The 17,296-nt window shown below is 40.1% G+C and overlaps 2 protein-coding genes across 3 annotated transcripts in view; both read right to left on the bottom strand.

Annotated features, from left to right (window-relative positions):
• Positions 1-17,296, bottom strand: part of kcnj15 (potassium inwardly rectifying channel subfamily J member 15) — a 327,817-nt gene that overhangs the window by 232,671 nt on the left and 77,850 nt on the right. The gene's annotated exons all lie outside the window — the stretch shown is intronic.
• Positions 1-17,296, bottom strand: part of hlcs (holocarboxylase synthetase (biotin-(proprionyl-CoA-carboxylase (ATP-hydrolysing)) ligase)) — a 42,815-nt gene that overhangs the window by 4,312 nt on the left and 21,207 nt on the right. For both annotated transcript variants that reach the window (XM_071926964.2, XM_071926966.2), the window contains 2 exons: positions 1,733-1,800; positions 1,261-1,421 (listed from right to left, as the gene is read on the bottom strand). In XM_071926964.2, the coding sequence (XP_071783065.1) occupies positions 1,261-1,421; positions 1,733-1,800 (229 nt within the window). The remainder of the gene's footprint in view (positions 1-1,260; positions 1,422-1,732; positions 1,801-17,296) is intronic.

The raw sequence follows: 17,296 nt of genomic DNA, 5'->3' as shown, positions 1-17,296 counted from the left end.
GCAAAGCTATAAGACTTGTCAAGGAGGAACATACACTACTCTTCATTTATGTAATACTCCAGGACAAGGACCCGTTAAAATGTGAATCCTAGACAACAGTTTGCTCTGCAACGACTATAAGACTTTAACAAAGGCCATCAGACTTGACTCAGTTATGCAAAAGATACACCTGGACCAGTCCGGTTTCATCACAGAGACAGCTATTTGGAAATCTTGCTTATTTCATATTCTTTATTTTCCCAACCCAACACCAACAGCAGAGTTCCTGATCTGTTTAGATGCCCACAAGGCATTTGATCGTACAGAATACGACTACTTCTTTACAACTTTGTAGAAGTTTGGTTTTGGAGCATGGATAATGCTTGTTGTACTCTTCTCCTTGGGCCTCCATACACACAAATAAAATGGTGTCTGAATACTTCTCTTTACACAGAGGAATAAGGCAGGGTTTCCCGCTGTCCCCAATATTGTCTGATGTATCCATTGAACCTTTGGCCCTTTCCCCCTTCAGGCACACCACATCTTTGACTGCCACTGGTGGGGGGGTGGGGGTGGGAGGGCAGATCCACAAGCTTTCACTGTATGCAAACAATCTCATACTATACCTGTCCGATCAAGATATTTCTATCCATAAGGCATTAAGTATTATTTTGGCATTTGGGGTAATATCTGGTTATAAGATAAATCTGACCAAGAGCCTGCTATTTCCAGGAAATCAACAAGCGAGGCTGCTTTTATATGAGGCATATCCATTTAAAGTAACTTGACAATTTTACTTTACAGAGCACAATTTCTCAAAGGTTGGCATGGCCTTTTCTCCAAATGTGGTGATTTCTTGTGGCTTTTCCAAGTGTGTAAGTAACATTTTGCAATACGCTAGAAACCTATAGCTGTACAATGGAAATCTCAGTAATGAAAAAACATGCCAAACAATGGTCTCATGCATCAACTCCTATAAGGAAGAATGACATTGGATCCATATATATAAATGATTCACACTGCCCATTAAACCCTTGAAATGTACTGTATGCTTGACAGAATTCAACCTGAAATATAAATTCATCAGTTTAATGCTTATTTTAGGCTACTAATGGGAATGGAATCAACAACTATTATATAGTGCTGCTCTAGGGAACTATTTTAACATTTTAGGGTGTATTTGCATGTATCTGGACCAAATCACAGAACATGTGTACTACAGTATGGTATTTAGCATAGTACTGAAAATGCCAGTATAGTTCAGAGTATGTAGGTTGTTACCTGGTATCCAGGCAGGGTGCGAACAGCCTCCACTACAGCCAGGGCAGCTAAGTGCTGCAGGAAGGGAATCTTCTGGCCAAGCCTGGAGTTTAGCCTCACCTGGACACTCAGAGTGAACATGGCACAGCCCAGAGGACTCAGCCATGCATTCCCTCCACGGCCTGAAGCGTCAGCAAACATACAAAGTATAGGAAGAGGGAAGGGGAACAGGGTGCAAAGCAGTATCTGGAGTTTTGACTGGAGTAACCAGATTAAATACTGGTATTGCTATGAAATCAGAAGCCACTCCTGACAAATAAGACAAATAACACCTAAAATAACACCTAAACTACTTTATCTGAAACTTTGGCATTACTGTCAACCTTTCAAGTACTTTCATTTTGCCCTTTCCTTTTGCAAATACTGCTTCATACGTTTTAGGTGTGTATGAATGGTGCGTGTGTGTGCTACAGTGTGTTGGAGAACCACTGACCTCTGCCCTTGCTTTGTCGAGCAGCTACAGCTATTAACCCCATTTCCTTCGGTAAGTGCAGTGTCAGCCTGAGGAGAAAAGGAAGCAGAAAGAGAGAACAATGAAGGAGAAGGAGAGGACTGACATCTAAATGTTACGACGTAGTTACAATTACTTTATAGGTTCACCCGGTTAGGGGATCTTGTTTATTACACCTGTAGTGAACATTAATAATTGATGAATAATAATAATAATAATAATAATAATAATAATATGAATTAATAATTAATGAATAATGAACTGCCTCCATGACAAATCCCTACTTACAGGTGCCATATGGAGCATTTTGTGATTCTCAAAATTAAACCACATTTCCCATACCATAAACCCTGTTGCTTCCGGTTGTAAAGAGGATGTTGCTACTTGCCACCCCTACCTCCCCCTCCCTGGTGTTGCTCCTTTTAAATATTTTTTAAGATTGTGTTATAGTTAAAGCCAAGTCTAAACCAATTTGACACATTTCTACAAACTAAGGTTCATGCTGTCAAAACAGTTTACATAGCCATCGAAACAGACTTGCTGCTTTCTTTTCAGCTAAGATCTTCGTTGAAACCAAATATTGACATCAAAACTACACACATCATCTATTCATAAGATAATACTGTCAGCTATATCCATACAGGAATGCTAATGGTAAAAAAAATTGTATTATCCACAATCCTTTTCCACAGTATTTTTTGGAATTGTATGGCACTGCATCCATAATTTGTTGATAATGTTTTCCTTTAAAGTAACTCCTGTTCCTCAAAATGTTGGAAATAGTATTTCCGTTTCACATGGTAAGTTTGTCAAATTTGGTATTGTCATATCTGACATATTTACATATTTGTCTATGTGCGATACAGTTGGCAGTTCACTGTTTTAACCAATTACTTTATTCATCATCAACACTTTCATTTCTGTCAGGCCAGAGTACTTCACCAACATCACACTGTATGCTTTCTCTAGCCATGCACCGAGGAGAAAAAACAGCGTGAGTGCTGTATTCATCCCTGGTATAGGTCTGCCTCTGTCTCCACTGGAAGAGTGTTACTCTGTCATATGGGTTGTGGTCATAGGCCTTTCATTTCCAGGAGGAAAAGAATTTAGAAACGGGGAGTATGGTGGAAGGAACACCATCATAAAGAGTGGATGGGTGTCAAACCACTCGTATACCAGTTAGGTAGAACCGGACATTGTTCCAAACAATCACAAACTCATCAGATCTGGTCCCTCTAGGCCTTGTTCCTCCTGGGGAATGAGGTTGTCATTGAGGGAATCCAGAAAACTGAGGAGTCATGCTGTGTTGAAGGGACCCAAAACAACATTGTGGGCCAGAAACCCATTCCTTGAGATGGCAGCACAGATGGTAATGTTGCCTCCACGTTGAACGGGACAAACGTTTCACGCAAATTCTAATCGAACTTTTGATGTCAGCAATCTTGAAATCGAATGTGCGTTTCCATTAACGGCTTTTAAGTGAATAAGTAGGTTTGTCAAGCTCCTAGTAACCATTTCATCTCTTTCTTGGTAAATGGTGCCATTCCGTTGTTGTTTACTATCTAAAATTGCCTTCACGTTTCATTCACGGATGAGATTAAGGAACACGTGTTTCCTCATCAGTCCAAACAAAGCGCGTATTGTCCGCCATTGCTCCTCCATTCACACAACATCCGGGGTGACAGCGGAAATACGTAACCCTAAGTCATTATTAATTCGCAAAATACGTTTCCAATGCTGTTTTTTGAATAACCGCTTTATAGACAGACAAACAAATTCCATTCAGCTTATTCCCATTCGAAACTTCAATTTTCGCATAAAATGACTTGATGGAAACGCCACTACTGACAATGGCACACTGACCAATTACATTCCTTCCTCTCCTCCCTTTCAGGCTAGATTGATGCCAGCTTCATCAACATAGATGTATTCATAATTGCTATCTGCCATCCAACTCCACAATTTTCTAATGAAAACAAACATGATGGTTAGCAATTATGGAACTTTAATACCATTACAGTAAATAAAGTAATTAACTTCTTTGAGAACTTCTTCGAGAGGAACTCTTCTTCAGCACCCCATCCAAACTGCAGCCATGAACATACAGTAATTGAAGACTTGATTGTCCTGGGATATTCTTTGTTGTATTTCTTTGAGGTGGATGGTGTTGTTCTGTGTGTCCATAGCCTTTTATAATGCAGCCTTTTCTTGCTGAGAGAAGCATGCCCATCATCCACCTGTAGGTGCTCTGTGTTCCACTCTTAATAATGAAGAGGGAAAAATACACAAGAAATCACAGCACAATTGGATGGAAAACTACCTATTTCTGTAAATTCTTAGTGCACTGTAACAATGTGCAGCCTAAATCCTCATTACAGTCTAAAGTGTGAACTGATGTACGGCAAGCTTACATGACCATTGTGCATTGAACACAATATGCAGTCATTTACAATACACTACACTTGATAGCACTAAGATGATTCACAAGTGCAATGCCCAGTTGCCTGTTTTCACTCTTGAATGTTGGAGTTATTGAAGCCACTGTAAACCTGCTCACACTCAGCTGAACTCGCTCCAGTCTCTCTCAGGGTAAGACCATGATTGATGACATGGACAATTAGAGTTGCTCTCAAGTCATTTGAGACCCTTCTTCTTTGCCCTCTGCCTCTTTCTCTAAATCTCACTCTTCCTTCCCTATCTGTTCTTCCTCTCGCCTCTCCTCTTCCTCTCCCATCTCCTGTTCCTTTGACATTTATTCTACCTACTCTCATTCTTACTCTGCTTCTTGTAACCCTCTCTTCAGTATGCTCCATTGTTTGCTCATGCTCTAAAGCTTTTACATGACAAGTGTTTAGATAACTGTGTTAACTATTTTAAGAGCATGAGCCTTTGTGTGAAGAGTTCTGTGTGTCATGTTTGGAAAAACTGTAGATGTAGACAGCAATGAAAACGTACAATTAGTTTTACAAAATTAGAAATGGTTTAGATGGCTGTATTTTGAGAGCATGGGCGTTAGTTTGGAGAAATGTGTCAAATCATAGCCCCCCAAATGTATCCAGTACAGTTAGCATGCAGTAAGTGCTCTTACATGTATGTATGCTGTATGCAGTAAAGCGGCCTAGGAATGAAAGCACACATGCATAAGCAGAGTCAAATGTGGCAGACAGTGCTTTAGTCTCACCTCAACTCTTAACCTATTTTGTGAGAAATGCTACATCCTCAGAACATAAATATCTGCCACATGTGCTTACTAGCACAACACACAGAAGAGACAGATTTTGCGAAAGACTGTAAAAAGAGTCTTGTTGATTTGACCATTTTCAAGTTTCCTCCATTCTCCCAAGTAGCTCGGCTGCAGGGCTGCAGTGAAGGTTCCCGCCGTCAGTCTAGATGGTTGCCTTGCATTTGAAGCTGAAGTTAAAGACCAACTACTTTGCTATCCAAGGTGTTAACTTTGTGTTCATCCTAAACACATACAAGCCCCTACAATATACCTTGCCGAAGATCGAGATCTACTGCGGTTCAATCATTTAATCTCAATCCTGATCCATTTGGGAAAATGAAAAGGTCAGTGCTAAGGGGAGCGTGTGCTTTTTTATTATTTGTAAATGCGCTGTCCATTATCAGGCAAGGGAAACTCTTTGGCTGGAGCACTGTGATAACTTTGCAGTTCTAATGTTGTGATCGTCCCACAAGGTCCTAATCACAAACAGATTCTGTCAGGCATCGTTTCATCTACGTTGTATTGACAGTTGGGCGCAATGTTGCTGCCAGAAACCAAAGAAGAAATATTTGCTGATTCTGTCATCTCCAAATGAAATTAAACTGATCCAGTGACTTAAAGCAAGAGCCGTCTGTTGGCTTGTGAACAAAGATTGTGAAGCTGGCAAAGCAAGAGAGGAGGGACTTTTGACTATTATGATGCAGAGACCATCACTGGTAAATCAGCTTAGGCTCATTCCCAGTGTTAATCTGCCCCAACTCTGGCCAAATAGTGCTTTGTAAGGGCCTTGTTTAAGAACTGTTTATCAAAGGGATCGCTGGATGGCTTAATCTAGGTTCTGAGGGATGCTCGGGGAATGCTAATGGGCCAGGCTGTAAACTTGGCACTTAAGACCAAACTAGCAAACTAGCAACTAGGGAACACTTGAGTTCATAAACTTTGCATAGGCAGATTTAAAAGTAAACATGGCTAGTATAAACTACAAAATATTGCTGATTATGAAAAGCTATATAACTACAGCTAACATGATAGTGCAGTCATTTCATAACATTACTGCTTGCAAATCCCTTAATCGATAAAAATGTGTCAGCCAGACGTGCAGGTGAGAGCAGTTGAAGCCATGTAGTAAATGTAGAAAAATAACTGTCCAAAAATAGCCAAAACTGATTTACAGCCACAGGAATTTGTCCACTTAACCGGTGGTAATTACAATGGACATTTTGTATAGCAGTTCTGCAGCCAAGAAACTGCCATCATGTGCTCACCGCAGAAAAACTCTTAAAAACAAAAACCCTGGGCGACTGCTGTCAAACAGTCATTGCCTTTAAGCCCTAGATGGAAGGAAAACATGTTGAAAATTGAATATTAATGCTCTATCACTTATGCATAAAAACTGAGAATGAGATGAGAAAGAGGGAAAGCGTTTTTTCTATGTGATAAGATTTGATTATGCTGGAATATGAATCTGTAAAAATAATGGCAAATATTTCAATTTGATTTGAAAAGAAGACTATGAATAGATAAATACACACATACACGCACATGGGTGTGAGGATGGCGGTCGGTCTAGCACTGAGAAGTGTGAGAGCTCAATGTAAGCCACATTAGCTGGAGCATGACCTCGCTGAGGCTGGTGCCAGTTAGGTGGCGGCCGGACGCAGCGCTCCCTGCTGGGGCCGTAATTGGGAGATGCCGCTGTTTGGCAGGACCACCGGAGAACCAGGCAGCTCCGTGACCGGGGCCTCTCTGCTGACAATCAACCTCCGCGGAGAAGAGGACCGGGGGCCCAGCTGGCTCTCTGGAGTCCTCGAGCCTCAGAAATGAGTTTTAAATAAGAATAGCTGTGCCTAACAAGGCAAGTAAGTCCGCTGCTGACCTCCTCCACCAGGCTAACAGGCCAGTACCATCTCCACTGAGCGGGGGCACAGGATGAAGCTGGAACCACATTTGGGGGATGTGCGAGTTCCCTGCTCAATTTGTGTGTCTGTCTGAAATGTCTGAGTGTTATCAATTTCTACATTGATTATTGCAAAGGGGTAAGATAAAGGGCTGATGTGATTGAGATTGAATGGGCGGTGGGCTGAAAATGTACTGGTAGTCTTTGAATAGTTGCTGCAAGTACTCCACAGACTATGCAGTGAAGTTAGACATGGTATGAAGTGTAGCGCATGGGGTATCATGCAATCTGTAGTGACGATGAATCACGAACAAAGAAACACTGTAGACAGTGTGATTTGGATGATAAACTAAGTGTGGGAATGAATCTGATAATGAAAAATGAAAAAATATACTTTTCTCTCTCCTGACATTAATGTAGCATAACAAATAAAAGATCTTAAATAGATGGCGTACAGAAATTAAGTGCTGGTGCTAGTATATTAAGAGATTGTTTGTTTGTCTGATGTCTCAGTTTTCTCTTAGAATTTTATGTCTTTTTTACTACTTTAAAATTTTATATTTTTGTACTTAGTCTTGTTTCATGTGTACAAATGTGCTCTTTTTATGTTTATGAATTACGATTTTAGTGTGGGTTTTTTTAATGTAAAATTCTGCGCTGTTTTCGGTACGCCTTACTGCAAGCATGAATTAATAAGTCAAGTCATTTAAACAGAATTACTGGTTGCGACAGTGGGGCGGGATGAAGCGGTATATCTGACACCAATGACATGCGCTTCAGTAGCTGCTGGCAGGCCTGCTATCCAACTGGTAGACAAACATTGGCCTGAAAAGGCTGTCAGCCCATATAGACAGTGAAAGGACGGTCATCATTACTGACACTGCTGTTGCATCTCTCGACTTCCTACAGGCTGCTTGTGTTTTAGGTGCTGAAAAAAATATACAGAACCAGCGATTCATACTCAGTGTCCATCCTTCCATCAAACTATTCAGAGCTATAACAAAGTCATTGTGTGAAAGAGAGAGAAAGAGGTAAAGAGTGCTACTCGTTGGTCATTTGGTCCTGGTCATAATGGAGACCCACAGCAGCAATGGGTCTGGGAACCAAAATTAATCCTTTCTGAGTTGGAAGATGCCTCATTCAGAAACCCCCCACCCGACCTGACCATCTCAACATGCAAAGGAGCTCAAATTAATTTCTAGAACTCAAATATAAGATCAGCCGCAGATCACACACACATCTCAAGCCTAAATACGTTAATGCTCTTACACACTCAATGGGAGGTTGTCAATAAAGGAGGTGGTAGGGTGCTGTGGTTGTGTGCCTTAATGTGTGCATGTGTACTCAAGTGATCTCTGTATAGGCCAGCTCAACCAGCTCAGGGCTGGAAAGCTTGGGGGTGAATGCATTCCTCTAGAAAGTTAATCTCATTTTGAAAGCACATCCACTGAGTGCTACAGAGGTCACCGCTGGCTTGGAAGAAAAGCCTAAATGTATTAGAAAAATTCTCAATAATGTCCATAAAGAGGGATGCAAAGAGGCCACAATTAGCAATTAAACCCATACAAAGACCAGAAGTGAAACAAAAAGATAAACACTCCTGCTGCATGCGGAGCGAGTGCAATTATGGGAAAATTGGGATCCCAGTTCGCACTGTTTCAGATGAGCGACGGTAAAGTTCTCTTCCAGCATTCTACACAGAATAGAGCAGATCAATTCAAGTTGTGTGGACTAATACAATTCACATTCCTCACCGACCAAGAGCTCATGATTGTATGTCATTGTAATTCTTGAGTTATTGCTCTATTTCCTTTGTTCATCTCACTCACAAAGGCCTATTAGAAGGTTGCATGAGGAATTCCTTACAGTACAAGCTGAAATTCCACACAATAAGCTCCAAACAGCATATGCGCAGGCTCAACTTCGAGTGCACACTTTCCTATAATCTATCATGGAACTGAGGCATGGGTCAGACCCCCCACCATTACCCTCCACCCCAGCCCCCCAGGTTGGTTTCCTCAGTTTGATTGGGGAAAGCAGCCACATGTGCTGGGATTCCTTCCACATCCAGTTCACAGGTGGGAGGAGAACTCCAGACTCTCTCCAGAGAGTTTCCACGGGAATTTCAAACCAGATACAAAAACGTGGCTGCAGTCCTTTGGCTACTCAGTGGGATCTGAAGGTTTTCAGGCTATAGTGAGTGGTCATAAAATGTCATCTTCATACTGTACCTTAGATGAGGAAGACCTTTGATTAGAAGAGTGTAGGAGACGGAATAGAGAGATGGAGGGAAGTAGTGGCGGGTATAGAATGCAAAGACAGGAATAGTGAGAAGGAAAGAGAAGGCAATCAAGAGCCAAAGCCAAAGAGAGACAGCAAGAGAAAGCTGTGAATGGAGAAACTTCTCTGCTTCTCTGAAACTCCCCCACTACTGAGATCCATTTCATCTCCACTGATCACTCCAAGTCCATTGTCCATCTGCTCATTACAACAAGGCCGGAACAAAGACATACAAAGTAGCATGTCTGAAGGATGAAAGAGAGGAGGCATTGCTCCAAGAGGAAGAGCAAGGGCCTTTTAAGCCAGGCCTTTGTGGTGGGTGGGGTAAGGAACCCCTCCCAAACTCCTGCTCAGGGCTCTTTGTTTTGGGGGGCAGCTAAGCCAAAGGGGTCACCCTCCCAGATCTAGCGGGTCAGGAGGATAAACGCCCACCAGCCAAGTCATCTGTGGGAGAAGAGGACAAGAGGAGGAACTCTGATCACAAACTGTGGGCATGTGACCGTCTTTCTCCCACACTTAGATTACGGCAAAGACAGATGCTCACCTTGTTTTGGGGGTGAGGCAGGTGAATCACACCAAACAAGACAAAGGGGGATTTCCCGCTTAAAGCAGCCTTCTCAGCACCGTTGAAAATGAAGCTTGAACCTGTTAGCTCTTATCAAACAGACCTGATAAAGACATTTCCCAAAAGCATGGTCCCTATCACATGCAATTGATGGCGCTGGCAAATAAAGGCAAGCCAAATTTACAGACAGATCTCCTTATATTACAATTAATAGTCTGATACTGATTGAATGTATTAAAAAATTTCCATCATAAAAATTTCAAATATAAAAATTAATTTATCTTACGAAGGTGTATTTCAAGTGGAAAGTTAAGGGATCATTTTACGGAAAGCCATTTATCCAGAAAGCCATTTCAACAAAAAAAAATCCTCTCACTTTCAATCCCTATTAAATCTACAAGATCAAAATAACTCAAATTAAAAGATTATTTCTGCCATCGATGCTCATTTTCGAAACAGGATTTGCTGTGCATAAGCGTGTTTGCATTGATCATTCACCAGCATCAAAGAGATGATCAATAGGAGAGGACAAACTAATCTGTAAATGTGATTAATTGAGCTAATCCTGTTTACTTGGGAACAGCAGAAATTATCATTTCCAAACAGCACTATTAGAAGTGATCAATGAGAGAGGCTTGGTCCATTACTAAGGGGCAGCTGAGGCACAAACCAAGGATGACCTTGTTTTGCTGCTTGTCTGGGATAGGATGGCCGGGCCTGGCCTGGTAGAGGTTCTGGATAACAACTAATCACCAGAATACAGACTGAGCTTGCTGATGTCTCTCTTCAGCTGGCTACATCTCTGCCCAAGACTTTAAGAAATAATGTGTCGGAGGAAAACTTTATCTTTGAAACTATATGCTTCAATGACAAATTGTTATATTCTGATGAGGTCAACAGTGTTCATCTCATTTTATGCTCCAAATACCATGTTATTCTAGGTCTTTGGGTTGTGTGTTTTTCTACTTTCCAAAAAATAAATATTTATCTTCAAACTAGCTGCTGGTTTGTTGCCACTGACCCTTTAGTCCAACCCTGTTGTCTTGGACCAGCTACGGCAATGACGTGCAACGGAGAGCCGAGAGTATTCAGGTTTCGATTCCAAACGAAGACTGTACCACGTGATTTCACTGATTAGTTCCTCTTCTCTGGTTAAAGATGTGCTAATCAGTTAAATCACCTGCCCAGTGTTCCAAACCAGGTACTACTCATACTTAACATGCTAAGTGTGACATTAAATGAGTACGCAGTGTCTCCACTGCATAGTATGTTGATTTCATGTACGTGAAAAATGTGTACATAATACGCATATGATGCATAGTACATTGGCAAGAATTTGAGTATGTGGCCCGATGGTACTAGAAATACTGAGATGTCCCATAATGCACTGCTGCTTCCTAACCTCTGTGGCTGTGCATCACTTTCAGCAGCAGATGAGAATGTGATTGGTGCTGGTGGTAAAATCAAAATACTTATTTAATAATATCGCGATACTGTTTTTTTTTTGGGGGGGGGGGGTTTTGGGGGGGGGGGGGTTTGGGGGGGGGGGGGGTTATTTTATTTTGTTTCTTCCAAATGACATCAAATTTCTAGGCTATAGCAATAAAAATTATTATTAACAGCCTAGAAATTTTATCTTACTATTCAAGCATTGGAGGAAACAATGGCCATTTGGTGTAATTTGCTCATTCCTGCCTGACACATTTTTCACTTCAAGTAAGATTATTTTGTTTTTTTAATATCCTACCACTAGTACATTCTAGGTTTATAAAGTTCAAAAAAATGTATAACCGTGATCTAAGCAACACATGGTGGCATGGCCGGGAGGGGTGGGGAAGGTTTTGTGTGTGTGTGTGTGTGTGTGTGTGGGGCGGGGGTATTCGATATCGCGGGAAATCTTGTGATATTCGATAATATTGAATATCAGCCCAAGCCTAGGTATTACTATACTGAATTATCACTAGAGTATACAGTATGCAGTACATACTGAGTATGTAGCATGTAGTAGGTCAGTATCCAGGCTGGTGTAGTGTTTGGTAGGAATGAAAACCTGCATACTCTCGGCCCTCCATCCCTGACTTGGACTGACCCGGGGCTCCAGAGTCTAGCATACCTTTCACTGGACATAAAAAAAAAACTTAAACTCCAACACTGCACCATATGTTCCCCAGAATAAGAAATGAGGACTTTTAGGCATCTGCTTACAATCTTATATAATTGCAGGTAGAGCATGCAAGGTCAATTGGACCAATTTGATTTTTATGCACAAACCTGTTGCAGGAGTTATGAGGCGTCCATTTTCTCTTTACCAGATCCCTTTTTTTGTCCAATGGTTTGTATTTTTCACAGGAAACAGGACCCTAATTCCATACAGTGTCAGTTTGGATATTGGATTCCCTGTCAAAACAAACACTGATTGCCAGGGCTTTGGCCCAACAACTGGAAAAGCTTTCACTAGAAGAGTCCCTTGTTCAGGTTGTTTGTCCTATTCAGACTTCCAGAGTATGAAGGTGTTACACTGCTATTAGCTGAACAGTATTCTGTTTATGTGCCATGCTCAGAATTATGACTGTTTTTATTGAAATAAATTACAACACTCCTAAGCTTACAAGTTGTAATTTTGTAATTATGAAAGTCGAGGATCGCTTCTAAGAAAAAACATGGTAAACGGCAGAAAAAAAATTATTTCCGCATCCAGGAGCAGAAAAAGCGCAGACGGACAGAATTTGTACGACTATATCAGATGGACTGCATTAGAAATATTCATCATTTAAACTTTACATCCATCGCCGTTTCTGTTCCTGTATGCAACTTATTCTTTGAGGGGAAAAAACCAGGGGGAGAAAAAAAAAAAAGATACAAAATTAAAAGTGGGCCCTTGGGTTTTTCTGTCTGAGCCTGAAGCTCTTAGGAGAGAAAGCCGACAAATAGGAAGTACGTCGCTCCAGGCGCTGGGATCGGGTTCAGCAGAGCAGGAAAAGAATCATTATGCTCTCCGCACCGGCCAAGTGGCATTAAAGAAAACCATAGTCTCTTATCCCACCTTGTTCACAAATAAACACTTCCACACTGTTAACAACCAGCCTGCAAGCCAATTGTCCTTAACAAAACACCAACAGCCTGTTTAGATGTCTGTTGCAAGCTGACAGCCTCAGACACACGACTACGGTACGGAAAGGTCTTCATGCCCCATACAATTAGATATAAAAGGCAAACATTAAACATTCTAATAAAGTGGAAATACTGATACGCTCTTCCAAAGTGAATAGATGCAAATTTAAAGTTTTGTGTAGATGTGATGAAAAGTTTTTTGAACCATCTATAATTTAAAATGTTGCTGCATAACGCTAACACAAAGCAAATACACATGAACAATTTTGTCTTCTTAGTATTTCATTTGCAATATGGATTGTGATAGTTGTGGACATAGCTCTAATAATAGAACTTGAACAATGTCAAAAAAATAATATTAAGTGGAAAAAAGGATTTTCTTAGATGTGTAACATTAGGTCTAGCCTCTGGCAGCGCTGCAATACTTTTTTCATTATGCTGCTTCAGACACCCAAAAATGCAACCTCTTGTGATTTTAAAATTACAATAGTCAAAATTGCATTTTTAAAGGTTTTTTTCTTTCTGATTCATTGCGTAGCCCAGTGCAAACCGGTTTGACAAGTAAGCAGATGTTGAATCTATACAGAAAGCTGGACACTGAAGTTTGACTACACTGGGTTACATTCTTGGTTTAGGTGTAAATATGGAGACGACAAAATAATCAAAAATAACTTTCAAAAATATATAGCGAGTCATAATAAAATGCTACTGCGATCCACTTTTAAATCCAAGACTCTGATACAATACTGCAATAAATTGCTATTATCAGTAAAGCAAGCTATACTTTTGCATAATTTAGTACAGTAGTTTAACAATGTATATAAAACAATTTAAATTGCTTCACTATATTGGAAACCCTATTCTGATGTTTGTGGTCGCCTATACGATAGGAATATCATTGTGTCTAAAGGGCTGTTAAGTGTGGAGTTGCCCAGTAGAGAGCATTGAGATTCCAGTTTGGTGTGACCTTGTGAGAACACTATCCTCTGTCTGTCTACTAGCTATTATTAGCTGTTCCTTGCCAAACAAAGCACTAATACCCTGGGCAAACACACAGCCTGCAGGCCATTGAGCCTCAGCTTCGAGCCTCTGGACTCAATTGTGGGTCGAGCCGAGTTTTCATCAGCTCCTCGGTCCCGGGAAGCATTGACCTGTAGGCACTTTGGCTTCAAACCAATTCCCTCACTGTTTATTAAGCTCTCCCTCCATGCTCTATTTACCCTCAAAATATAAGAAAACCTTTGTCATTGTGCATTCAAAGGACTCTAATAAAGGATTAATTTTAAATCAAAATCTATTTGAGGGATATGCTCATTTGATTAAGATTTTAAGCCAACATATCACAGTAAGAAGTACCAAGAATAAATGTGTGAGGTGTGGACAAATCTAATATGCAATATTATTTAAGTATTGTTACAGGAAAGGCTATATTTAATTATAAAATCAAATAATTTTATTTAACACTTGACAAAAAAGTAACACATACAAGGGACACAATATAACAGTATGGTGGAGAACACTTTTCAATAGAAACCAACCAAACTTGAGAACGCATCTAGTCAGTATATTTTGCTCACAGCAAGAAACTTGTTTAGTTGCCAGATTTTGCCAATTCACCACTGCAATAAAGCATTTGCATAGGAATGTGCAGTTAACCGCTGCTTTAAGCCAGTTCAATTACTGTATATACATAATATTATTCAGTCTATTTTTACTTCCCCTATTCCTCTGGATTAAGAAAGAAAAATCTGTTCTCTGTTCTCAGGACACATACTGTACTCTTTCCCTACACTGGAAACATCTCTTGAATTGAATGGAGACATTTGTTGAATAAAAATATTACAAATTAAATATACAACCCACTGGTGGTCATTGATTTAACTTGTATTCCACAATAGCTCATGTCAAGATTTAAAAGGAACTATTTTTGTTCAGTGGATTTGATTTTTCTCAAAATGCTACAGTTAGCATTCTGATCTTGGTATTACCACCTAATTTACTCATTACCCTTTGCATGTTTATAAGTCAAACTCACAATTTTAATTATACTTCTCTCATAATTTACAATGACAATAAAAGTTGCAACAATATCTACAAAAATAGACAAAGTAAGGCACATTCATATTAATGAACAAATTATTCACTAAAATATTAGTCAGTTTTACCTCAGACAAATGCTGGTGAGGAGCTACTGAATACAACTAATGAAAATTATCGCAAAATTATAATTAATACACAATTGTGACTAAAACTTTAAGTTTTAATTAAGAAATTACACTCCACATTTTGAACAGACATTGTATTAAATTTAGATTGGAGACCATATTACCTAAATGGGAATGACTTTGACAATACAATTGGTCACAATAAAGCAAAGAAATCTACTTATTTGATAGTATTTGGTTAATTCTCCTGCCACACTGAATTACATCTAGAGAATCCAGGTAAAACATTCAATTCATTCAGCTCACACTCTCACCTTCTGAAGCAGCTTAATATTATGTATTGTACCAACACATTTTCTTCTTCTATGAAAACATTATGCATCACACTGACAATAAACACCAATGCTTAAGGAAATAAAACAAAGAAGAGGCTTTCCTTAATACCATTTAATCAAGCTTGTTACAGGGGGACATCTGGAAACTCAAATATTAATGGTGAAATCAAACTGGAGAAACATTTTTTCCCTTTGCATGGCCCAGTCGTTCACCCCGCTTTGGTTCCTATACAACCTTAATGACAACACTGTCTGTTCCAATCAACTCAGCACCGCTCCACAATCCATTTTTCAAACTTTATGACAGTTTTAATCGCTCCCACCTGCTGCTAGATCTGCCTGCTCACCGGCCACTTCCACTCACATGTGTGGATGCAGACAAAGACGTCTATTAGGTGCAACTTGCCTTTGCTGCAGTGAGGTCACTCAGCCATTAAATTAGTTCCAGCCCAGCTACCCTCCCAGCCCAGAACACACACACACACACACGCACGCACGCACACACACACACACACACACTTCAATTGCCAAATGCTCAATTCAACGCAGGATTTTTTGCTCTATTGCTTCCTTTTCATCTCCTGTCATTGTACCTTCTTGGTGAAGGTACAATTGGTTGGTGTCAACTTCATTTTCATCTGTCGGCTACAGAAGAGATTCATTGCCTCATAATCAATAGGCGACTCGCAGTGCTCATGTCATCATGTGTCAGTCTTCATTCAAAATTCCTTCTAGAATCAATTTCTACATCTCTGTTTTCCTTCGGATTGTCATAATGACCTTATGGAGATGTCTCTTTTAAACAGAGGAACTATATTGGTCAAAACTGCATTGAAATTCTTTCAGGTATTTGAGCTGAGTTATATTTAGTTTAGTAGTAGATGACATAATTAAGGAGGAAAAGAGCAGACCAAGAAGTCCAAACACTGTCTACCTGGACTGCAGGGCACTGCCGGAGACACTGGGCCCACAGCTACCTTCATTTACAAATGGGCTCCGTAATAGTAACAGTAATAGCACTAAGGCAGGCGTTTGCCTTATATGCCACTCACAAAAGCAATATTTCACCACCGTGGTTTTGAACTCATATGGTTATGGTATGAGATATGGGAGAGTACTTTGTGACATCACACGTTGCCTTGACGACGTCAGACGTCGCTATCTCCCGTCAATTAATCAGTTTGTAATTTACTCTTTGTTTGCACTATTATCTAAACGGCGTTATTAAGCTAAAATGAAAAAAATGTTGATGAATAATGTGAAATAGGCCAACACAAGCATAGGCTATATTACATGCCGCTAAGAGTAGTGGTGTGTCATATAACCTTCTTTATACCATGGTCTGGGTGAATACTCGATTCTGATTGGCTGGGGTGGCCATTAATTCCTGATAATGGACACCTACTAAGTAGTTCCAGTGAAACTGTCTGTTCACCGTTCTAAATTAATGCGCTGGCTACGTAGTATCAGCCATAGACATATCAGCCCATAGAGATATAACATCTTGTTATATCTCTATATATAACGCATAACGTTAGCTTTCTGGCTCATAGCTGAGCCAAAGGGTTCTATGAGCTGAGCAGACTAGAAAAATATCCCGTTGCCAAGTCGTATCTAAGGTTCGTCCCATAGAGATATAACATCTTGTTATATCTCTATGTATCAGCCTGTATCTACAATGAAAATCTTGATATTGATTTGGGGACAATGACATGGCTGGATAGCTAGCTAGTCTTGTTGTTAAACATACTGTCAAATTATATTTACTGTTTGTCAACTGTACGCAATGTTACTGACTTTGAACCTTATGGGATGGTAATGATTGTTCCAGGTATTAGTCAAACCCTCAGGTGTTACCAGGGAAACTGAGTTATGGCTTGTGAAAAACTTTAGATTTTGATTACAAAACGCATGAAAATATAAATTAATGGTCTTAATTTTTTTTTTCTGTGGCAAGTGACCATGGTATA

This window comes from Centroberyx gerrardi, chromosome 11, assembly GCF_048128805.1.
Source record: "Centroberyx gerrardi isolate f3 chromosome 11, fCenGer3.hap1.cur.20231027, whole genome shotgun sequence".
Lineage (NCBI taxonomy): Eukaryota > Metazoa > Chordata > Actinopteri > Beryciformes > Berycidae > Centroberyx > Centroberyx gerrardi.
This window is presented reverse-complemented; position numbering and strand designations above follow the sequence as displayed.